At 43.9% G+C, this 23,741-nt stretch overlaps 1 protein-coding gene across 29 annotated transcripts in view; it reads left to right on the top strand.

The window, feature by feature from the left end:
- PXK (PX domain containing serine/threonine kinase like) overlaps positions 1-23,741 on the top strand; it is a 75,280-nt gene that overhangs the window by 40,473 nt on the left and 11,066 nt on the right. For 17 of the 29 annotated variants that reach the window (XR_009566036.2, XR_009566035.2, XM_060308909.1 and 14 more), the window contains 13 exons: positions 3,590-3,667; positions 4,171-4,244; positions 4,971-5,045; positions 7,997-8,101; positions 8,880-8,981; positions 9,444-9,605; positions 10,037-10,154; positions 11,414-11,492; positions 14,157-14,205; positions 18,695-18,772; positions 19,306-19,392; positions 19,836-19,905; positions 22,862-22,924. Coding sequence is in view for 27 of the 29 variants with exons in the window: in XM_060308909.1 (XP_060164892.1) it covers positions 3,590-3,667; positions 4,171-4,244; positions 4,971-5,045; positions 7,997-8,101; positions 8,880-8,981; positions 9,444-9,605; positions 10,037-10,154; positions 11,414-11,492; positions 14,157-14,205; positions 18,695-18,772; positions 19,306-19,392; positions 19,836-19,905; positions 22,862-22,924 (1,140 nt within the window). In the remaining 2 variants the exon portion in view is untranslated. The remainder of the gene's footprint in view (positions 1-3,589; positions 3,668-4,170; positions 4,245-4,970; positions 5,046-7,996; positions 8,102-8,879; positions 8,982-9,443; positions 9,606-10,036; positions 10,155-11,413; positions 11,493-14,156; positions 14,206-18,694; positions 18,773-19,305; positions 19,393-19,835; positions 19,906-22,861; positions 22,925-23,741) is intronic. The other 12 variants (XM_060308912.2, XM_030867551.3, XM_060308908.2 and 9 more) reach the window with 2 other exon arrangements.

Below are 23,741 nucleotides of genomic sequence, written 5' to 3'. Positions count from 1 at the left end.
CCTCGTCTCCTCCCTGGGTCCCCAGCTTGGGATTGCTGGTCCCTTTTTTCTTTTTCGTATGTTTTCCTTATGACCAAATTCACAGAAGGGAAATAGGTCCTTGGTGCTTTGTTGAGGGCAGGTTTTGGGGTGTTCATTTGAATTAGAAAGTCTAATTGAGGGCCAGCTACTGTACAGGGAAAACAGGTGTCTCCCGGTCATGAGGGGTTTGTGTTGGGAAACACAGGCATGCACGCACACACACACCACCTTATTCATCTTGTTAGCAGGGTGCTTCACTGCACTGTAGCCGTCTTTGCCCGGTAAACGACTCCGTAAGGAAGCTTTTAATGTCCACGCAGAAGTCACTTGGACCAGAAATCAAGAGGCCTGTGTCCTGGTCCCAGCTTTTTTATTAGCAGCATCTCCACTCTGTAGGCCTTGAGGTCCCAACCTATAACACAGGAGGTGGGGGTGGGGACAGTGGACCAGGTAGTGTCGAAGCTCTCTTCTAGTCCTAAAAGCCCAGGAATCCTATGAACAGGTCAGATAGTAGAGGACTCCAAGATGAAGGGAAGGACGGAGTGAGAGAGGGATTGGGCAGGAGGGGAGGTTGGGAGGGAAGATGAGATTATATTCAGAACAAGAGCAGGATGCTTCAGAGAGGCTGGAGGCCCACATCCGCTTTGCAGGCCGCTGCAATATCACATGCTGTAGGAGTTTGGGGTATCTGGAGCCTAGTTGTGGGATGGGAGGAGTCAGTGTTTATTCCCTTTAGTCATCCCACGGGGCTGGGATCTAGGACGTCAAAGGCTGCACACAGTGGGGGCAGCTGGTACGTTCTGAGCTGAGAAGTCTGAGCTCTGAGGGAAGCACAGGATGGACTTGAAGGCATCGCTCTGCATTTCCTGTCTGGGGCTTGTTTATCAGCAACTACCGAGCATGCAGCTTTTCCCATGTGTCAGTGCTAGAGAAATGGAGGGCAAATGCCTTCCTTTTCATGGATTTCATGTTCTAATGGGAGGGAGTGTCCACATCCATTGAACATGTATTGAACCCTTAGTTCTTACTTCATCAGCTATTTATTGTGTACCTACTATGTGCCAGGTGCTACGAATACAGCACCGAGGAATGAATAGTCTCCTAATCCCATGCCCACCCCATGGCACTTCTGCAGGGAGATTGACAGGTGAAGACTGTGGCAGGTTAAAAATATGGCAGCACCTTGAGGGTGGGGGTCAGGGTGCAGATGATCCAGATCTGAAGATGGAGGAAGGCTTCCCAGAAGAGGTGATACCTACATAGAGATCTGCGGGGTGAGTAGAAGTTAGCCAGGCCAAGAGGCAAGGGCCAGTGCTCCCAGAGAGAAAGAAGTATTTTCGTATGGCTGTGGGCTCTGCCCTGTTAAGTTATTTCTTTCCAGCCAGAGTTCACAGTCTAGTGGAAGACAGTAGCCCTAATGTGAGACAGGATCCCATAGAAGAGGGACACGTGTAGCACCGAAGTGTGCAGAGGAGGGAAGAAGGGAGGGAGTCCCGGCTAGGGGAGCAGCAAATGTGGGCTAAGCCTCAAAGGATAGATGGATAGGAATAGAAAATGCCAAGGGGTGGAGGTAGACCAGTCTTCAGGGGCCTTGGCAGGCAAATCTCAGTGAAAAGAGTGTGAGGCTCATACACTGTGGGGGGTAGAGACAGAAGGGTAAGGTAGAGCCAGAGCTAGAAGCTTGGTCTTGATTTGGGAAGGAAATGGGGCCCCAATAAGGGCTTCTTAGCAGAGGAGTAGATGTTTAGGTTGGAAGTGTGTTACCTGAATCTGGGGAGAGAAGGGATTAATATCGGGAGCATGGTAGTCCTGTGATTTACTGACAATAAATCATAGTTCAGAGGAAAGAAAATGTCCTGTCTACAATTCCCTGACCCCAAAGGTAAAAAAAGCTATTTTCTAGTCCTTAATTTGCCAGTAACAAATCTACCATATTCCACTTGCTCACAGCTATTTCCCCCATTCCTAAAACAATGTATAATACATAGTAGCATACAGTAAACATTGTGGAATAATGATATTGTGGGGAATTATGAGTCACTGTTAGTTTTGAACCAATTGTCCTTTACAGTCTCTGAGAATGACATTGTATCCCATTTAGAAAATTATTTTTCATAACCCTCCTCAAAGTTGTTATGATTTTCACGTAAAAGAATATCTTTTTAAGCAGTTTATGTTCAAGTTATTTTGGAAATACTAAAAGCATTTTATATCCGTATTACTTATAGAGGAGGTTCAGAGTTCCCAGTGTCGGTTATAAAAATTCATCTGCTTCTTCCACTCCGAACCTCTCTCCAAATGTGTTGTCACATTGGAGTAGTTAAAACAAATGTAAATGGAGTCTGTTCTGTGTCTGTCATCTCATGTTCTCTTTTGTGTGGACAGCACTGACACTTTACATATTGAGTCAGTAAGATTGTTTTCTTCCCCAAACTTCAATTCATAATGTACTGTAAAATATATCAAAATGATATTGTTTGCCTAGCTCTCGGCGTAGTTAATTCCAGACTAGGTCATTTTGACACATGGAAAACATTTCTGCTAAATCCCTCGTGCCTGGGATGTAACTAATGCTAGGCAGAGGTGCAGTTCCACAGTGAATTTGCAGGATTGCTCTTTGCTTTCAGGGATCCAGTGTGGCTTCATTCACTCACTACATTGAGGGAAAATAGCAAATTATAGATGTTGCTTTTTGCAGGAAATGTAAAAACACAGTTATTCTGATAATTTCCTTATACAGTGAACTTTAAAGAACTTCCTCTTTTCATTGTCTTCTTAGAAGGGGGAAACGTTCTCATGATAAATAAACACAAAGAGAAGGGTGGATTTTTTTCCAGTAAACAGGCATACGGTAATTTCCCACCGTAGAACCATATTGTTGCTGTACATGGATGTTTTTCTAAAACACTGGCTTTTATTTCCAGTATGTATATATTTAAGGCTAATCGCTTCTTTGTTGGTGAAAGCTATAATTTCATGAGGAATGAAGGCGGGATAAATATCACTTGGAGCAACATTTCATGCTCTTCCAAGCTGAGCTTACAATACGCTTTGAGTTTTGTGCTCGGGTTGTTGTCTGGTGCATATATTGAATTCTTGGGTTAAGCCAACTAGTTTGCATATTTTAGATCTTCCAGTATAAGTAATTATTCCACTAGTAGTTACTTTCTTTTCTTTACTAAACCTTTTATTTTGGAGTAATTTTAGATTTACAGAAAAAATGGCAGTGATAGTACAGAGTTTCCGTATACCCCTCACCCGTTTTCCCCTAATGTTAACATCTTATGTAAGCATGGCACATCTGTCAAAACTAAGGAATTAGCATTGGTACATTACTCTTAACTATAGTTTTATTCAGATTTCACTAGCTTTTCCATTAATGATCTTACTCTATTCCAGGATCCAGTCTAGAATCCCACATTTTATTTAGTCTGTGTTCATTTTTTTATAATTAAGTTTTTCAAGAAGGTCATAGACCATAAGAATTTCATTTGCAAGAATAATATTTTAAGCATATGGCACTTTCCTGATAGTGTTTGACTAATGAGTTTCTAAAATATCTTTGCAGAGATTGCCTTACAACAGGTTTCCATGTTCTTCCGATCAGAACCAAAGTGGGAGGTGGTGGAACCATTGAAAGACATAGGTGAGAAACTGCCATGCCCATTTTGTTAAGAAAGATCAGAGAACTGGGTTCTTTGTCATGCTTTCTTATGAGTATCCCAAGAAAGTTTTTATGCAGGTGAAATGCATAAGAAATGCAGGTGATTTCTTTTTCTTTTTGCCTCCGTACAGTTTTAGGATGCAGTCCTTAACTTTTATTACTTAATGAATCTTGGTTAAAGCTCCATCTGAAGATTTGGATGGTAGTAACTAATAGTTTCAGAACCATCATTCATTCTTGTTTTACCTTTTTCACTAAATCTAAACTGAAGTGCTGTTTTCCCTTTTCCATGAGTAGAGTAATTTCTTTGCTTTTTTTTTTTTTAGTTCAGCTTTTACCATGTCAGTATTACCAGATAGTTGTTTAATGGTGCCTATATAGCTATGAATAATATTTCCAAAATTAATTTTTATTAATTACTTGGTCACCAAAACATATCGGTGTAAAATCATGTAGCTATAAACACATCTCTGCTTTTATGACAGGTTGGAGGATAAGGAAGAAATATTTCTTGATGAAGATTAAAAATCAGCCAAAGGAGCGGCTAGTGTTAAGCTGGGTAAGCTGTAGCTTTTTTTGCTTCAGGCTCATTTCAAGGACTTCAGATGGGTTTATGAAAGCAGATATTGACAAGAGAATTACAAAATTGTATTGTGCTCCTGAGTGATGTAAAGGCCTCCTTAGTCACACATCAAAGGAGAGTCATTTTAAGTCACTTTTTTGTGCATTTGGTAGTATCGATGTGATTATGTTTGATCAACTAGTAAACATTTGGAAAAAATACAAACAGTTTAAAATAGTTCTCTGTAACCTCTTTAGGGTTGACAGTTGGGCAGTTTGTTTTAAAGAAGATACTTGGGTAATACTTTGTTTTATCTATCACTTTGAGAGTTCTAGTGATACACTTGATTAATGGAATTAGGTAAGATTACAGTTAAGTCCTAGTATTTGTATGTTTATATGCTGTCTCTCCAGAAAGGCAGTGAGACAGCAAGAAGTAATGTGGTTTTCATCTTTGGTTTACAGTTAGATATTTGGACAGATTAAAAAAAAAGGGAAAGACTCGGGAATTCCCTGGCGGTCCAGTGGTTAGGACTCCCACACTTCCATTGCAGGGGGCACAGGCTCAATCCCTGGTCGGGGAACTAAGATCCTGCAAGCCATGTGGCACTGCCAAAAAAAAAAAAGAAAGAAACATGAAAAAAAGAAAAAAAGGAAAGACTTAAAAGGAGTTTTTCTTTTGATGACCAAGACAGCACCCTGATATTTCTTCCCATGTTTGCAGGCTGACCTTGGTCCTGACAAGTATCTGTCAGATAAAGATTTTCAGTGTCTAATCAAACTTCTGCCATCCTGTTTGGTGAGTACAAGTCCTTCTATTATTCTTGGTACTGATGAGAGATTCACAGTGTTTTCTCATGAGTGACCATGGACAGAAGAGCCGGAAATAGTCTCTAGGCTTGAGAATGGAGAGGTACAGTGGATTTCATTTCAGACTGAGAGAGCTCGGGGCTACTCCCATAGATCAGAGGCCATTTAAATGACATTCATGACCTCTAGACAATCCATGACACATGTGGTAATGTAAATGTAGTTTTTGTGTTTTAAGCAAATACCAGAAGAGGAAAGCAGCCACTTCTCTGAGCCTCTTGTTCTTGGTAAGGACGTTTGTATCAGTGAATTGAAAGAGCTCTTTCCAGCCTGAGAAAACAGAACTGATACAGTTTTAGGTAAACTGGATGAAGAATTCTAATCGAAGGCTTTCAGTGGAAAGAATGTCATGAGTGTATTTCAAAATATATGCAGAAATTTTTAAGGAAAAGAGTAATCTGGCCAGAAAATTGAGTTAGTGTTGATGTTCTTTATCTGTTTTATGCATGAGGTTGTGGGACCCTTGAATGAGCACAATTAATCTGACCTGTCCAGTTGGGTTGGCAAGTTCATTCTTCTTTTTTTTTTAAGTTTTTTTTTTTTTTTGGCTGTGTTGGGTCTTCATTGCTGCACACGGGCTTTCTCTAGTTGTGGCGAGTGGGGTCTGCCCTTCATTGCAGTGCGCGGGCTTCTCATTGTGGTGGCTTCTCGTGTTAAGGACCGTGGGCTCTAGACATGAGGGCTTCAGTAGTTGTGGCATGTGGGCTCAGTAGTTGCAGCATGCAGGCTCTAGGGTGCGCGGGCTTCAGTAGTTGCAGCTCAAGGGCTCTAGAGCGCAGGCTCAGTAGTTGTGGTGCACGGGCTTCGTTGCTTCGTGGCATGTGGGATCTTCCCGGACCCAGGCATCAAACCTGTGTGCCCTGCATTGGCAGGGGGATTCTTAACCACTGCGCCACGTGGGAAGTCCTGGCAAGTTCATTCTTGAAGATAGAGTGTCTTGTCAGGCTAGCAAAACCAAGCTTTTAATGAGGTGTGATGCTGGCCAAAAAACAAATGCTGTGGTCTTTGAGTTTGATTAGTTGTGTCACACAGGCTGTGAGCACCTAATTCTAAATTTCTTTGAATGGATGTGCTTTTTAAAAAGAAGATAGTGCAGGACTTCTCTGGCGGTCCAGTGGTTAAGACTCCGCACTTCCGCTGCAGGGGGCATGGGTTCAGTCCCTGGTTGGGGGAACTAAGATCCTGCATGCCATGTGGCATGGCGAAAACAAACAAACAAACAAAAGTAAATAAATAAATAAAAAGATGGTGCATATTAATTACAGAAACTCAGAAAACACAGATAAGCAAAAGTAAAATAAAACTTGCCCATAATTCCAACCAACCAGAAGTATGAACCAAAATGTCCAGTTGTTACTTTTCTAGAATTTTATATGATTATATTTGAAAAATTATATAGATGTTGTTTTAAAACCTGATTTTTTGTTGTTGTTAATGGTATACCATGAACATCTTTTATTGTTAATAAATATAGTATAATATCATTATTACTGGCCGCGTTAGAATTATCCTTGGCTCCACCTCAATTCACTCAGCTAATCTATTAGACACTTGGATCACTTCTAGTTTTTTGCTCTTATTAAAAAAAAAAAAAGCCATAGTGAACAATTTTGGCTAAACATTTGTACCCTTCCTTAATTATTTTTATAAGATAAATAGCTAGAATTAATAAGTAATTGAAGGAGATTTTTTGAGACTATATAAATAGCCTGTTTTTTATCAAATCCACTGGTTTTAGCATTCATAGAGATTTTCTAATTCCATCATTCCTCTTCTATTTATTAGTTGGCATTCTACTGTAAGGAATAGCTTCCTCTTCTCTCTTCTTTGTCTATTTAAATCAATATGGACTCAAGGACTTTTACTGTATTCATTGGGTTTCATTTTGAGGTGATGAAAATGTTCTAAAATTAGATTGTGTGATAGTTGCACAGTTCTGAGTGTACTGAAAACCATTGAGTTCACTTTATAATGGGATGTGAATTATATTTAATAAAGCCATTAAAATATCAGCAGCAGTCTCTTCGCTGTGATAATCAGGAGAAACTTCATGATTAATTTACTATATTTCACTGGGCACACCCTTCCATCCCCCGACGCACTCAGTCCCTGCTCATCAAGTCCTTGCACAGCCCAGCTCCCAAGGGTTTAAATGCTCATGGTACTCCTTTGAGCTAATGGACACTGTAATACCTGAAGCCAGTTGGTCCATGTAACCAAAATTCCAGGTCACGTGAGGACTTTTCTTTCAGTCATTAAACAATTTGTCTTACTCCCCACCCCGCTTTGTCGACATCCATTGCACACTCCAGTAGAGGGACAGGAAGATTCATGCTAGCTGCCCTGGAAAAGGGCCATAATGCCGAAAGAAGGCTGCTGTTGCTTGTTTCCTGGCTGTTACACTCCCAGGCTTGTCACTAAACAGCAGTGTGAAATGTTAGGCAAAGCTGTGAGTGAAGACACATTTATCCTTGTTCCCACTTGCTGTTCTAGGATTTGGCTGTATTTCTTACCAATTTACAGAGGCAGAATATTAAAACCACTGTTCCAAAAATGCAGACTTTCTCTCTCTTGCACCACACTTTTGTCTGAACTGTGAGACTACTCGTACCAAAGCAGGCACCTTCACTTGGAGAGCTTAGCTCATCATTTATCCACTTCCTTTTGTCACTATAGTTTACCTTCCTTCTCTCATCTAAAAAATGAATTACTAGTTGGCCATCTAATAACTTGAAAATGCCATGTGTTCCGGGAATATTCTGCATTTATGTGCAATTAAACTATCGAGCTAGTACTTGACTCTGCATAACCAGATCCTGGATCTAAAAGGAGTGTAGATGCTGATGCAGATAAACGTGAATTTCTTTTTTGTTTTGGCAGCACCCTTACATCTATCGTGTTACCTTTGCCACAGCTAACGAATCCTCAGCATTGCTAATTAGAATGTTTAATGAAAAAGGAACTTTGAAGGACCTGATCTACAAGGTACTTGTGGTGCAAATCCATGGTCATAAAGAAGTTCTCAAGTCCCTTAAGAACCTGGTATTCATACTTGATCCCTAGGCTTCCAGAAGCTAGGCCCTGAGGATTTAATTTTAATTTTATTTGGAATTAATTTTTATCTTAGCAATAGAAACTACCCAATTTGGCTAAAGAGCATTCCTTTCTCCACATGAGGGAAGGTTGAACATTACATGATTATATCCATTACATTGTAGGCTGCTCTTAGGTCCGTTTTAAAGTTTATGACTTTGACTTAACAAAGCAATGTTGAACTATCTCAATAAAGCTGTAAAAAAATTTTAAAAAAATACTGAGAAGCTTTACAAACTCATAGAAAAAGAGATCAGATTTGTGGTCCCCAGAGGTGGGGAGGGGGGTGGTGAGGGGGAAGTGGAAGAAGGCTGTCAAAAGGTATAAACTCACAGCTGTAAGATAAGTAATATAAATAAGTACTAGAGATGTAGTATACAACATGATAACTATAATTAACACTTCTGTATGTTAAAAAAAAAAAAGCAATACTGAAGAATTCTAACAGTATACAAGACTTCGGCGTCTTCACTGGACTAGAGAAAGGCTGGAACCCAGGTCAGCCTCTTTCTATTAACTGTGCAGACTGCTGTATTTAAGAGCCCACATCCTGCCAGCTGGACTCATCTGGTGCCCCCCAGCCTCTTAGCGTCCTGCCTGTTCAGGGAGGCCTTGTGTAGAATTCAACCAGTCTCCTGCCTTCTTATGTGCTCTTTGTTCCTTTCCAAAGGCAAAACCAAAAGACCCATTCCTAAGGAAGTACTGCAACCCTAAGAAGATTCAAGGCCTTGAACTTCAGCAAATAAAAACATATGGGCGGCAAATATTAGAGGTAAGAGTTATTTAATTTTGGTGTAAGTTGCATTGGAATTTCACCCAGCCTCACCATACTCTTTTGGGAAAGTTCTCAGGCAATATCCAAAGTAGTTTAAGTTGTCTGATGGCTTATAAACTGGTGACATTGTCATATTTTATCCCAAAAAGCAAATATTTGAGACTAAGGCAGTAATTTAGATCAACAAAGTTCCAAAAGCTTAGCTATTGGAAATTCCTAAGTTAGTGTCGATTTAAGAACTTTATTGTGTGAGTACCAACTTTTGTGTTATTTTCGGTTGATCTTTATCTTGGTGCCAAGATAAGACAGCTATCTTGTTCAGTTTTTTTCTAGGTATCTCCCCAGTGACCAGTTTGGTTTTGTTTCAAAATATATTGACTGAAAAAGCAAAGTTTAACCTGTCTTGTATCTGAATGAGTTGGGGGGTGGAGAATGTGACCTCTACCTAGTTTTTAATAGGTACTAAAGTTTCTCCATGACAAGGGATTCCCTTATGGGCATCTTCATGCTTCCAACGTGATGCTGGAAGGGGACGCTTGCCGGCTGCTGGACCTTGAGAATTCCTTGTTGGGCCTTCCTTCCTTCTACCGATCTTATTTCTCACAGTTCAGGAAAATCAATGTAAGTTGCTGAAAGTCATGAAGCAGTAGGTTTATATTTAGGTGTAAATTATCCCCATGGCAGGATGCATGATCTGTCACTGTAAGAGATATGCACTAAGCAGTGACAGGTACAGTTGGGGTACGCATGCCTGTTGGCGCTATTCTCCCACAGCACTGCTGTTTCCCCAAGAGGCTAGTTGAGGTGGTAGCTGGGACGAGGAGGGCATAGAACCAGTGACTGGAATACCATGGAGGGTAGGACCAAGACCTTTGGTCAGAGCAATGCTTTGTGAGCTTTTACAAAAGTCTTTGGAATTGGGTCATCACTACCAGTTGTGAGTGGGGTTGCCCATGGGCCATGTTTCCTGGTGGAAGCCCAGGGCAGGAGGCTTGGGATTCACAAAGCCAAAGCAAAGGCCAAATACGCCGCTGCTCTCTTTTCTTCTGCAGACATTGGAGAGTGTGGACGTCCACTGCTTTGGCCACTTACTGTATGAAATGACTTACGGACGACCGCCAGACTCAGTGCCTGTAGACTCCTTCCCTCCTGCACCGTCTATGGCTGTGGGTCAGTATGGGGTGTGGAGGGGGCTTCTGGGCCCTTGTAATGTGCAGAGCTACTCACCCTCTTTCCAGAGTCCAGGGAAGACCCAGAGGAAGTTGCTACGTTCCACAGCCAGAAAGTCTTACTCGTATAAAAGTAATTTGAATGACTTCCTTAAATGCATTTCCCTGAGAATTCAGATAGCTTGTCTATTTGTCAGGCTACCTGAAACCTCAGGGGACATTTTATAACATGCATTAGAATTTTGGAGGCCAGAGAATGTGAAGAGAAGTATGGCCAGACTGAGTCTCATACAGAAGCAGGAGCCAGGAGCAGGAAAGTTGCAGCCAGTCTTGCGGACTCAGGCAGGTGTCAGGAGTCAGACCAAGGCTGGAGAGAGACCTGCGAGGACAGCCACAGGCTAGACACACGGTAGAGGAGAGCCTGGCAAGCCCAGGGCTAGGAAAGGCAGACAGGAATGCAGATACCTGGCACCAGGATCCAGGAGCTCTTCTAGCATTACTGAGGGGGCTGAAGCGAGTGCGGGGATGGGTGGGCACCTGTAAGAAGAAGGGATGTGGGGACTGATTTAGAGTCATCCGGGGGCCCTTTCATCCCCTCCACAGCCAGCTCAGAACTCACTGCCAGAGCAGAGGGAGCGGAGGGCAGGGCAGGTCTTGGACCACTGTGCCTTCCAGGCATGCGGAGTAACCCTCCACCAGTGTTAGTTTTGTATCAAATGAGATGGTTCCAGAGAACAGGCCCTGAGACTTCTTTGGGTTGAGTTTGAACAGAACAGCTGACACTGAACAGTTACCTGCAGGTAGAAAAATCTGGCTGCTTTTGTTTATATCATCCAGGGTGTGGGATGGTGCGATACTAACAGTTGGCATTTCGTGTAATGGTTTTGACTAAAAGCAGGCAAGCAGAGAAATGTCACTCAGGTTCAGAATTTTACTTCTGTGTAGTGTTTACTTCTCTTTTCAGAGAGCAAACATATTTATGGATGATATCTTGAATCCCTCCTCCAGTTATCTCTGGAATATATTTAGCTTTCTGTCAGCATGTGGTTCCTGAACCATTTCTTTTGAGGCGTCAGTAGTGTCAGTGTTGCCAGCATCCCCCTCCCCGGCACGTATGCCATCTGTCTGTGCGTGAAGAGTTTTGACACTGTCCTGATCAGCCCGCAGACAGTTGTTGCAAAGCGGTGTCAAACTTTTCATCACCAAGTGGATTTGCCAGCATGTTCTGTGGAACTAAAATGCGTATCTGTTCATTTCAAGTGGCCGTGTTGGAGTCTACGCTGTCTTGTGAAGCCTGTAAAAATGGCATGCCCACCGTCTCCCGGCTCTTACAGATGCCGTAAGTCAATCCCACACCTTGGCTGTAACCCTCCTAACCGTGTTGACCACTAGCCCAAGTGTCTGGTCCTGGTAGAGACTCAACAGCGTCCCCGCAGAGTCACCGTGACCTGCTTGCTGGTGGTCACTTGCCGCATGATGTCCTGACCTTTCCTTGTGACCTCTCTGCACCATAGCCTGACTGCTGTCTCTTCACATCAATGTCATCTTCACATGTGTCTCTCCCTGTCCCTGTTGGCGTTGTATACATGGACTTCCCGCTTGGGAGGTACTGAAGGGGGGCCACCCTGTTTCAGTGCACCGCGTGGCCCACGGCTGTGGCTGCTTCACTAGCCGCTGGCTGGGGAGGTTCTGGCCTTTCGGAGGAGGGCAGCGTGGCTCTGGCCTCCCCTGCGCTTGTTTGTTCATTTCCTCACTGGGTAACACATATCTAACGTCTGACGTGTACCAGGCACTGTGCTGGGGCATAGAGCTCAGGAGACATTCTCCTTTAAACAGGGTTATGAATAGTCAACTGAGGTGGGTGAAATAGTGCTTTGGGGCCTTTCCTTTAGGTATGTTTTCTATTCCTTCATGGAAAGGCAGCAGGGTGGTTAAGAAGCATGTGTCTGAGGTTAGACAGACCTGGGGGTGGGCCCAGCCTTACCACTTCTACCTGGGTGACCTTGGGCAGGTTTCCTAACCTCTGGAAGCTGAGTTTCCCCATCTGTAAGTGGGGACAATAATAGCCCCCACCTCAGAGGGCTGTTGGGAGGATTTATTGCAATGATTCCTAGTACAGTGCCAGTTACTAAAGCAGAGCTTATTAAATGTTAGTTATGCTTACTATTGGTTCAGCTCATACTCTGTGCCTTGCGACTTACCCAGTGCTCTGTAAACAGATGTATTTGGGAAACAATTGTATGGGGAAATAAGGCGGGACAGCTTGAGGTACATACAGCCCGAGGTCAGAGGAGGTGGTGATAACTTCAGATTCCTTGTGTTAGGGAAAGTCTACTCCAGCTCCGGCACAGTCCTAGGCCCTGGGGAGGCTGTGATGGACAGAGCGGCCCAAACCCCCACCACGTGGATGTGACTTCCTAATGTTTGACTGACACTGGTGCCTCCCTCCCCAAACCAGCCACCGTTAATAACAGTGTAAACATGGAAAAATAGATCTAGTCAGGGAAACAAAACAATTTTCATACACACTTTTAGAACATATGCATTTGTAGTTAGGGAACAGCTTGTATCCATGTTAATTTACTTGGGTTTGTAGTCGCACCCCCTGCTCCAAAGCTCTTACATTTTTCTCCCAATCTTCCAGTTCTAAAGTGAATCCAGATAATTTTTCTTCACTTAAGTCTTTCTACCGTGTGGGCTTCAGCCTTGAGACAGTACTTGGAGAGGTGTGAACTCTGTTCAGTTCAAAACGTGTTGTCTGGAAATAAGTGGACCCTCGGCCTTGAAGGGGAGAGTTCTGTCTCCACCTCCAGGCCGCCCAGGGAGTGCTGTGGGGAAAAGTTAACCCTGTCACTTGTACTTGTGATGTAGTTCCTGTTTTTTAAAAAGGGGAACCATTCAAAGAAAGACTTACTTAGAGCCTTTTGGGCACTGCCCAGACAACCATTTAAATTCTCTGACCTGTTTTAGCCAAAACAGTTCAGAATTCCTCATGCTATTGTTTTTAATAACACACTTTTGGGCCTCCCTGGTGGCACAGTGGTTGAGAATCTGCCTGCCAATGCAGGGGAGACGGGTTCGAGCCCTGGTCCGGGAGGATCCCTCATGCCGCGGAGCAACTAGGCCCGTGTGCCACAACTGCTGAGCGTGTGCTCTAGAGCCTGCGACCCACAACTACTGAGCCCGCGTGCCACAACTACTGAAGCCCGTGAGCCTAGAGCCCATGCTCTGCAACAAGAAAAGCCACCGCAATAAGGCCCGCGCGCTTCAACAAAGAGTAGCCCCTACTCACCACAACTAGAGAAAACCCACACGCAGCAATGAAGACCCAACACAGCAAAAAATAAATAAAATAAATTTATTAAAAAAAAATAGCTCCCTTTATAAAAACAAAAAACACACTTTTGAAGAGAGAATTGATATTCTCCCAGAGCTGCTATTTCTTTTTAAGAGAGCACGAGAAACACTGCTTTTCTTAGAAGAAAATTATTTTCTCGTTGGATTCCAATCAGAACAATTCCTTTTTTACTTACTCTCATGTTTTTATTATATTGAGCTCTAGAATAAATTTTGTCCTCCTCTGGGGCAAAAAAAAAAAAGGAAAGCCAATTATTCTGTTTAGAAATATCTACTGCATGTATTATTTGCAATATGATATAAATACAATAAATAATGTGCAGATTTCTTTTCAAAACGTGAATTAATTCACTATGTAGCGTGAGAAGACTGTCACCCCTCAGTGGGGAAATCAGCTCCCCTACACAGCTGACCCAGTCCCCGTGGAGAGCTCCGAGATGGTGGGGAGTGGCGGTTTCTGGAGGTCACCTTGGGTGGCCCGGAAACTCCTTTGAGTTTGATAAACACGAGATGGTGTATTGGCTCGGGGCCGGGGGGATGTTGGGGGGGGCTTGATGGGCAAAAAATGTCTCATTCTGCTTTGATCGTGTTCTGGGAGTGCACCTGGTTTAAGAAAGATATTTTTGTTTGTTTCTTTTCTTTACAGATTATTCAGTGATGTTCTGCTAACTACTTCCGAAAAGCCACAGTTTAAGGTAAAGCAAATTATATCATTTCTTGGTTTGTGACCTGAATGTGTACTTGGAAAGTTAGCGCTTTTTTAATCAAAAAAAGAAGGTACAGTATTTATAAGTGTGGACTGGAAAAATGCACACTTAAGAGCGTTTTTATTTGGGGACCTTACTGAGGACAGTAGCCGGGAGACAGCTTCTCAGATAGCTCTAAGGAACTATGAAGAGGCAGGGGAGGGGCCAGGATATATATGAACTTTTTGCTGGAAAAAAACATGTAGTCAAGCATAAAAAGATTACTGCTAATCACAGAAGACAGACATCTGAAGTTAATGATTTTAGTGTTTTTCTATGTATGAAAGATGCCAAGAACCTGGGGTCATTGAAATTTTTCCTTAGATAGGCATTTTAACTCCCTAGGGTCCTGTATATCCAAAGCACAGAATGCTTCCTGTTTTTCTCCACCCTGAATTCCCCCCAGCGTGAACCTTCGGGGGCAATTGCAATGGGTTGCAGCTTAATCCTTGTGGAACGGGAATGGCCAGCAGCCTTCTTTATTTTACATAAAGAAAAATTGCAAATAATCTAAATATCCTATAATGAGGGAATAGCTTAATAATTTAAGTACATGTATTGGATTAAATATGTTTTATCTAATAAAAGTAAAATTTATAAAGACATTGTAGTAGCCTGGAAAATGATTATTATTTGGGCTAAGGGAAAAAAACAGGATATAAAATACAGTGTGTAAGAAAAAAATACCTCTGTCTAGAATAAGGACTGGAAGGAAGTATCCTGGGAAGTGGCAGTGTTATGTGGTGTTATGCAAAGAGCAGGGGCTTTGGAACAAACGTATGGACGTCAAGGGGGGAAGCGGGGGTGGCATGAGTTAGGAGATTGGGACTGACATGTATACACTAATATGTATAAGATAGATAACTAATGAGAACCTGCTGTATAGCACAGGGAACTCCACTTCGCTGTACAATAGAAACTAACCCAACATTGTAAAACAACTATATCCCAATTTTAAAAAAGGAAGAAAAAAAAAAAGAGCAGGGGCTTTGGAACTCCCCCAAACCAGGTTGATGCCTTGCTTTGCTTTCATGATACCAGCCATTTATCTAAGGCAGGGTTTCTTAGCCCTGACCTTTGACACTTTGGACCAGGTCGCTGTTCTTTGTTGCCGGGGCTCTGCTGTGCGTTGTGGGATGTTGAGCAGCACCCCTGGCCTGTACCCACTAGATACAAGCAGTACTCTCATTCCACCCCACAACTGTGTGACCGTGAAAACTGCTTCCAGATGCAGCCAACTGTCCCCTAGGGAGGGGACGGGGGCAAAATCACCCTCATTTGAGAGCCACTGATATATGGGCAAGGACCTATTCTTTGGGTCTATGTTTACTCGTTGTGTAGAATTGGTGAGTAAAACTTGTCTGTTGTCACTGGACAACTGAGATGATCCCTGAGAACGCCTAGTTCAGGGCTGGGCGCTCACTGTTAGCACTGTTTTGGGTAGTGAGATGAAGGGTATTTCTCTTTCTCCTCTCTCTATTCCCCCAAAACCTGTAAAACTCTTACGAAGAAATTACATTTAGGGGGGGAAAAAACGAAAGAAAACCCCAAACGAGGTGGGGTCAGAAGATTTATAGGCAAGGGAGAAGTTTTCCTCTGTCCTGTTTTGCCAGTTAGAGGAGTTCTGACAATAATAGCTTCTTTGGATCTGATGTAGGGAAAAAAAAACTTTTAAATTCATGTCTTTGTTACTGAAACTCTTCAGGAAATGCATTCAGCCTTGTAAATAAATATGCCCTCCTCAACCCTAGTAGTCCAGCCCAGGGGTTATCATCAGCCCTTGTTCTTCCTCCAAGCCAGAGAGCCTGCAGCAAAGACACTGTGATCTTAAAAACCAGCGTATGTCTGTTTTCTTTCTGGAAAGATACACGAGAGACTGGTGATGTTGGTTGCCTCCATGGTGGGGGACTAGGTGGGATGTTTTTTACTGTGGATATACCCTTTTTATGCCTTCTGAGTTTTGAACCATATCACTGTGTATTACCCACTCAAAACTTTTTTAAACTTAAAATTTTTTTTTAATATTCATTTAATTTATTTATTTGGTTTTGCCTGCGTCGTATCTTAGTTGTGGCGTGCAGGCTCTTCGCTGTGGTGCGCAGGCTCTTCATGTGGCGTGCAGGCTTCTCTCTAGTTGTGGCACACAGGTTCCAGAGCGCATGGGCTCTGTAGTTTGTGGCACGCAGGCTCTCTAGTTGAGGCACGCAGGCTCAGTAGTTGCCCCGCAGCACGTGGGGTGGTAGTTCCCCGACCAGGGATCAAACCTGCATCCTCTGCACTGGAAGGCAAATTAACCACTGGACCACCAGTGAAGTTCCCTAAACTTAAATTTTTAGAAGAATAATAGAGACAAAAAGTTGAACATGGTCTGGGTGTCTGTTTTCTAGGCCTGAACTCCTCATGGTTTGAAAAACTAATAAATTAAGAAATGACAAGCTCAGAACCACACTAAGCTTTTGTTAATAGCATCTTCCAGTAGGAAAAAACTTAATCTTTTGAAATTCAGAAAATAAGTCTTAAGAAAGAAAGGAAGGAAGGGAGGGAGGGAGGGAGGGAGGGAAGAAATAAGTCTTTCACAGAGAAAATCCCTCTGAAGTTATAGAATATTATAATTACTTGAATTTGTTTGTGTGTGTTCCAATAAGCTTTATATATTTTTTTGTTTTTAGTTATGATAAAAACATCATGTAAAAATGTATCCTCTTAGCCATTTTTAAGTGTACAGCTCAGTGGTGTGAAGTGTATTCACATTGTCGTGTAACAGATCTCTGGAACTTTTTCATCTTGCAAACCAAAACTCGAGAACCACCTTAAGTACAACTCCCAATTTTTCCACCCCCAGCCCTTTGGCAAACACATTTTACCTTTTAGATATCTCATATAAGTGGAATCATACAGGATTTGTCCTTTTGTGACAGGCTTATCTCACCCAGTGTAATGTCCTCAAGGTTCATCCATGTTATAAGCATATGACAGTATTTCTTTCCTTTTTAAGGCCGAATAATATTCCCCTGTGTGTATATACCACATTTTATTTATCCATTCATCTATCGATGGACATGTGGGTTTCTTCCATCCCTTGGCTATTGTGAATAATGCTTCAATGAACATGGGGCATGCTTTGATATCCTGCTTTCAGTTCTTTGGGATATATACCCAGAAGCAGGATTGCTGGATCATATGGTAATTCTATTTTTAGATTTTTTTGAGGAACTTCTATGCTGTTTTCCATAGCTGCTGTGCCATTTTACATTCCCACCATTAGTGTACAATTTTTTCCATCCTCACCAACATTTGTTATTTTCTGTTTTTTTGATAGTTACCATCCTAATATGTGAGGTTATATCTCATTGTGGTTTTGGTTTGCATTTCTTCATGATTGGAGCTATTGATCATCTTTCCATATGCTTGTTGGCCATTTGTGTATCTTCATTGGAGAAGTGTCTGTTTAGGTCCTTTGCCATTTTTTCCTTTGATTTTCTGCTCTTTATTTATTTTTTTTCTGGTTTATTGTGGCATAATCCATTTTTGGTGACAAGTCCATTTTTTAATTGATTACTTACATTTTTGTTTTCGAGTTGTAGGAGTTCTTTATATATGCTGGATATTAACCCCTTAACAGATGTATGATTTCCATTTATTTTCTCCTATTCCGTAGGTTGCCTTTTCACTCTGTTGATTGTTTCCTTTGATGTTCAAAAGTTTTAAGCTTGATTTAAGCTTGATGCAGTCACATTTGTCTATTTTGGCTTTTGTTGCCTGTGCTTTTGGTATCCTGTCCAAGAAATTATTGCCAAATCCATTATCACAAAGCTTTCTCCCTATGTTTTCTTCTAAGAGTTTTATGCTTTTAGGTCTTAGGTTTAGGTCTTTAATCCAATTTTGAGTTAATTTTTGCATACAGTGTAAGGTAGGGGTCCAGCTTCATTCTTTTGCATGTAGATATCCAGTTCTACCAGCACCATTTATTGAAGAAACTGTCCTTTTCCCACTGTGTGCTTTTGGCATGAGGGTTAATTTCTGGGCTCTCTGTTGGTTCCATTGGTCTGTGTGTCTGTCTTTATTGCCAGGATCACACTGTTTTCTGTAGCTTTGTAACACATTTTGAAATCAGGGAGCGTGAGGCCTCCAGTTTCCATCTTCTTTTTCAGGATTGTTTTGGTAATTTGGGGTTCCTTGAGAATAACTTGAAATACTTGAAACATACATCATGCTTATTTATGTGTTAGTTTTATATATTTATTGCTAAAACATGCTAATGAGGTGAGTGTGTTTGGGGATACCAGAAGTGGCCAGGATAGGAGTCAAGTGGACAGCTTGTTACTGATTTCATTCCAGGTGTCCTCTTCCTTGACTAGCAACTGTTTTTTATTCAAACTGGGACTTGAGACTCTCCAGCTGTTTTACTCAGTAGATTATGTACTTTCTCTTCTTTCAGATCCCCACAAAGTTAAAAGAGGCATTGAGAATTGCCAAAGAATGTATAGAAAAGAGGCTAATTGAAGAACAGAAACAGGTAAATTGCTAATAGTTCCTCATTGCCTTTTGATCTTTTAGTGTCCCCATCCTCTGCTGTGGTGATCACAGTGATTTACTTGTAACTGAGTGTTCATTCCATAAACAGTTCCTGCATACTTGCTCTGGACCAGGCTCCATGTTCAATGCTACAAGACAGCTGAGTACTTCACAGTCCTACCCTCAAGGACCTCAGCCTGTGGGGGAAACAAACATGTCCACAAAGAGCAGTCCTCCTTTATGATCAGGGCAGACTGGGTGGTGGTGGGGCACACATGCTCCATGCTCTAAAGGTGCTGGGGACCACACTCATTTTCCGTAAGAGCGAGAAAGGCAGGAAGGAACTCGGGGAGAGAGAAAGGTCTTCATCTGCTGGCACACTCTTCTCCCAGACATCCAGACCCAAGCTTGGAGGCAGACAGGCTGAGCAAGGAAAGATTTTTCATCCAAATGATTTGATTTGGCAAAACATGTTAGAGATTTTCATTAGTGTAGGATATGCTTACAGTTGTGGTGAATTGTGGTCTCTTAAAGATCCACCAGCATCGAAGACTGACAAGAGCTCAGTCTCACCATGGATCCGAAGAAGAAAGAAAAAAGAGGAAAATCTTAGCTCGAAAGGTAAGTCCGGTGTCTCTCTGAATTCTTTCTTGCGAATTCCTGACTAGATGTGAAAAAAGTTCTAGGTTAATGGTGCCCATTTAGTTAATGACAGATTCTGTGCTTTATCTCCATGAAAGCTAAAACCATTTCCAGATGACTGGTTTGCAGCTTCTGAAAGAAAAGCCATATAATATCAGCAGAGAAATGGACCATAGAGTTTCCTGGCTTGCTGGGCTGATTATGGCCTTAATGTAATTGCGGGAAATGACTGGCCTGAGAGAGTGAACTCAGCATTCTTGGTTTTATTTCTCCCTTTAGTTTTGGCTTGTGGCTTCTTCACTGTGTTCAGTTATGAGACCAAATATGACTTTGTGTGTAGCTAGTCTAACTATGCCTGGAAAATGTTTTTATTCTGGTATGTTTATTCTTCGCTTTTCCCTCTCTATTTTTTATTTTTAAAGAAGTCAAAACGATCTGCTGTTGAAAATAGTGAAGAGCATTCGGCAAAATACAGCAACTCCAATAATTCAGGTAACTGGTTATAGGTTGTAGTGGGGCCAGGCCAATAATTCAGGTAACTGGTTATAGGTTGTAGTGGGGCCCAGGTCCCAAAGGTTAGGACCAGGAGTCAAGGGTTCTTGGGTTCTCCTGGGCAGTGTGGTGACCAGTGCAGAGGACAAAAGAACTCTGTCCCCAGGGAAGGATTGCCACAGCATTCGGAGGCTCACAGGACTCAAGTGCTAGAAGGCACCTCAGAGCTTACTGGGTAACCAGCCTCCTCACTGATGGCAGCATCAGCCCTGGAAGAAAAACCCACCCAGCTTACAATGCAAGGCCTCCTGTTTATCAGCAGAGCCTATAGGAACTGAAATGGCCGTAAATCCCGCCCTCTGCTTGGTGCCCACGTGGCAGAGGGATATGCCCTCCTGCATCAAGGAGAGGCCTCTATAGTGTGTGGGGATCGCAAAAAGCCACATTCCAGGAGGGCCAAGATGGCATAGAGTGCAGTGTCATGAGTTAGCCATCCTTGCTGTCACTCCTGGATGCCCCTTGCCCAGCCCTGCTGGCTTTGGGCCTTAATGTCCCCATCTTTGGAAATCAGATCAAGTGATCCCTTGGGACCTTCTAGGTCTTCTGCCTTATGGTCTGTGAAGTAGAGTTCCACATAGAGAAGGGAAGGTTTCATCCTAACGGGCAGCTTTGGTTTAGCCCTGGAGGGCCAAAGGAAGGGGATGGTTTTTTTAGGTTGAGGGATAGCTGCATATACTTCCAGGCGGGATAAGGACCAAGTAGAGACGGAGAAGTTGAAGATGCAAAAGAGAGAGTGATTGTTGGGGGGAGTGAGGGGGCTGGGGGTCAAAGGGTTAGCATCAAGTGCCCAGCTGTCAGTCTCAGCCTTGGAGGAAACCCATCCATCCCTTCGTGGTGTCAGGAGCCAGGAGGGGTAGGTGAAGAGTTAGAGGTGTTTAAAAGTGGAAGGAAGGGAGGAAATTGAGGGTGTTCACAGCTCATGCCTTCTCAGGTCTTCTCAGGGAAGTCAGTGAGGAAGGCATCTGCCAGGGGCAAGAGAAGAAGAAGTGAGGGGTTCGCAAGACCTGAAGGCTGGTCTAGCCATAGCCAGAGAATGCAGGCAGTGTGGGTAGAGCTGAAATTGGAAGAGTTGGGATGGAAGAAGATCATAGACTCCAGAGGGAGGGTGGGAATCGTGCCCGCACCACTGCTTCAAGAGCCAAGCCAGAGATGAGCTCTGGAGGGAAGAGAAGGAGGGGAGGCTCCAGGCCCTGGAGGTCCCTGTGAGGACCAAGGCAGGCTCCTTGGGGATGGAGGCTAGGAGAGGAGAAGGGGCTGGAGGCTGTTGTGGCCGGCGGGTAATTTCAGAGTTGGAGGTCTGTTTTCTCCATGGTTGATGGGATGGACGTAGGCCAGTCGTTGTCATCACTAGGCTGAGACTCATGTCTCCAACTAGCCTGTCACCCTGGCAGGCACTCTGTCCAGCATCTACTTCTTTTATTTTTTTATTTTTTGCGGTACGCGGGCCTCTCACTGTTGTGGCCTCTCCCGTTGCGGAGCACAGGCTCCGGACGCGCAGGCTCAGCGGCCATGGCTCATGGGCCCAGCCGCTCCGCGGCAGGTGGGATCCTCCCGGACCGGGGCACGAACCCGCGTCCCCTGCATCGGCAGGCGGACTCTCAACCACTGCGCCACCAGGGAAGCCCCATCTACTTCTTTATAAAGCAGAGAAAGCCTGGCTTGGTGTACTCCACCTTCCTGAGGCCCTGCCTGCCTGCAAGGCTCTTTGCCAGATGCAGCTGGATGGGACACCAAGGACCCCCAGACACCACCTCAGGGAGTTTAGGAAAGCAAAGCAGCAGTTGATGGAAATGTATAGATCATCTCCACACCCCACTGGAATCACAAATTCAAACCTTCTCCCCCTTAAAATCTGTGTTAGCACTACAAGCAGTATGATATCAGGATGGGTTGAATTTCACCATCTTTTTCAGTGAAACGCCTCTCCCTTTTATAGGGAGACGAGAGGATATTGCAGGTGGTGGAAGGGTATTCAGCTGGAGGGAGGTGTGGCTTCATTAGGACATTTCTCCTCGTGCTCAGTGTCCGTGCTGTGCCCGCCACGTCCTGTGGGTGTGAGGGAGGTGGTGGGAGGCTGCCCCAGGACAGCTAGTGGCTTCTCAGGGGCATGGCCCCAGCCCTCCAGGAGCTTTGGTAACCCCTTGATAGGACTGCCATGTGAGGGAGGGGGCTCATGTGGGAGCTTCCATCTGCTCATTGGGCTACTTTCATGTCAAGCCAGGAGGACGCATTCTGGGGATTTCTGAGCAATGGAGGAGATACTGGGAATTTGGCAATATTTGAAATATAAAAAGGTTACTAGGTCCAGTAAAAGCATGCAACGTATGGGAATATGCACACTATTTTGATGTAAATCATGGTATTTACTGAATTTCAGGTAAGAAAAGGCCTGGGAAATCCACACACTGAGTAGGCTGATCCTAATCAATTGAACATGCCTGCTGGTAAAATGGAACTTCTCCAGAGAGTGTTCCTGGGTGGATGTGGTGGGGAACTCTCGCTTCTTTTGGAGAGGCCTCCCCCAGATGGTCCTGCCCTTCTCTGTCACCTCTACTGCTGTGGCACTGTCATTTGTCTTTCATTACCCGAGGACAGGGCTTGGGTCAGGAAGAGAAACTGCAGCCCGTTGCGTAAGCCATTGGATTGCACAAAGTTGGTTGCAAACCAGGCAGGCTGTGGGGAGCAGTGGGAGGCAACGAGGCCTGGGGAAGGAAGCGGGTTGGACGCCTGTGGTCAGGGGTCCCGTCCCTGAATTCTCTGCACAACTCGCTTTTTCCCACAAGGCTCACACGCTCAGCCCAGTGCAGATTCTCAGACAGTGGTGGGTGCCGGCTCCGGCCAAGCCCCAGATGTCTTCCTTTGGTCCCCATGAGGGTCTCTCTGTGTTTTCTCTTAGCAGGATCTGGGGCCAGCTCACCTCTCACGTCCCCGTCATCGCCGACTCCACCCTCCACAGCAGGTTAGTGAGGAGGAAGAGAAAGCTGCCTTCCTCCCCTTCTGCACCAGCCCGGGAGAAGGGTGGGGCTTTCTCTTCTCACCTTGGCCCAAACATTTCAGGGGTCAGAGGGGACCAGCCTCCTCCAGAGAAACCAGTGGGAGCGCAGATTAGCAGTGTCACTTGGGAGAGACAAGGGTCCAGGTCTCTAGAGTCGGATTTCACGGGGAGCGGGATGGTCACTTCAGGGCTGCTCACTTCCCCCACCTCCAGCTCTCTCTCTCTACTGAAAAGCCTCATGCAGGCTCCTCAGATCACAGCCTGTCTGGGTAAGCGCTCAGCTGAACAAAACAATCGCGCTGCTGCCCGGGGGCCCCGTCCTGCCAGGGCTCTCTCCTCAGGGAGACCAGCCACAGTGTCGGCTTTGTCACAGAGCACAGCTGGTGAAATGCCTGGGTGTGGGAGTGAACTACCCACCGAGCTTCTGATTTCCTGATAACTATTTGTGCTTTATTCTGCTCTGCATTTCATCACCTGAATATTTTTCTGTGGCTAGCTAACCTTTGTTTTGCATTTGTGACTTAAATCAGATAGATACTGGGAGTTTTGTTTGAAAAATGTAAAAAGAGTTTATTTCAGGGAATACTTACAAAAATTATCTCTAATTCTGTGGAGTGGCCTCATAATGCTATCTTTCTTCTTTCTTTTTTGAACTAATAGCTCTCTCCTAACCATTTTGCAAGCCTCATAAAAACGCACTGGGGCACCAGTATCTCCTTTCACTTCTTAACTGAACCAGATGTTCTGGATGTCAGAGAAGTCGGTTCTGCCACTCAGAGCT

This window comes from Globicephala melas, chromosome 11 (genome assembly GCF_963455315.2).
Source record: "Globicephala melas chromosome 11, mGloMel1.2, whole genome shotgun sequence".
Taxonomy (NCBI): domain Eukaryota; kingdom Metazoa; phylum Chordata; class Mammalia; order Artiodactyla; family Delphinidae; genus Globicephala; species Globicephala melas.
Note: the sequence above shows the minus strand (reverse complement) of the source record. Positions and strands in the feature narration are given on the sequence as shown.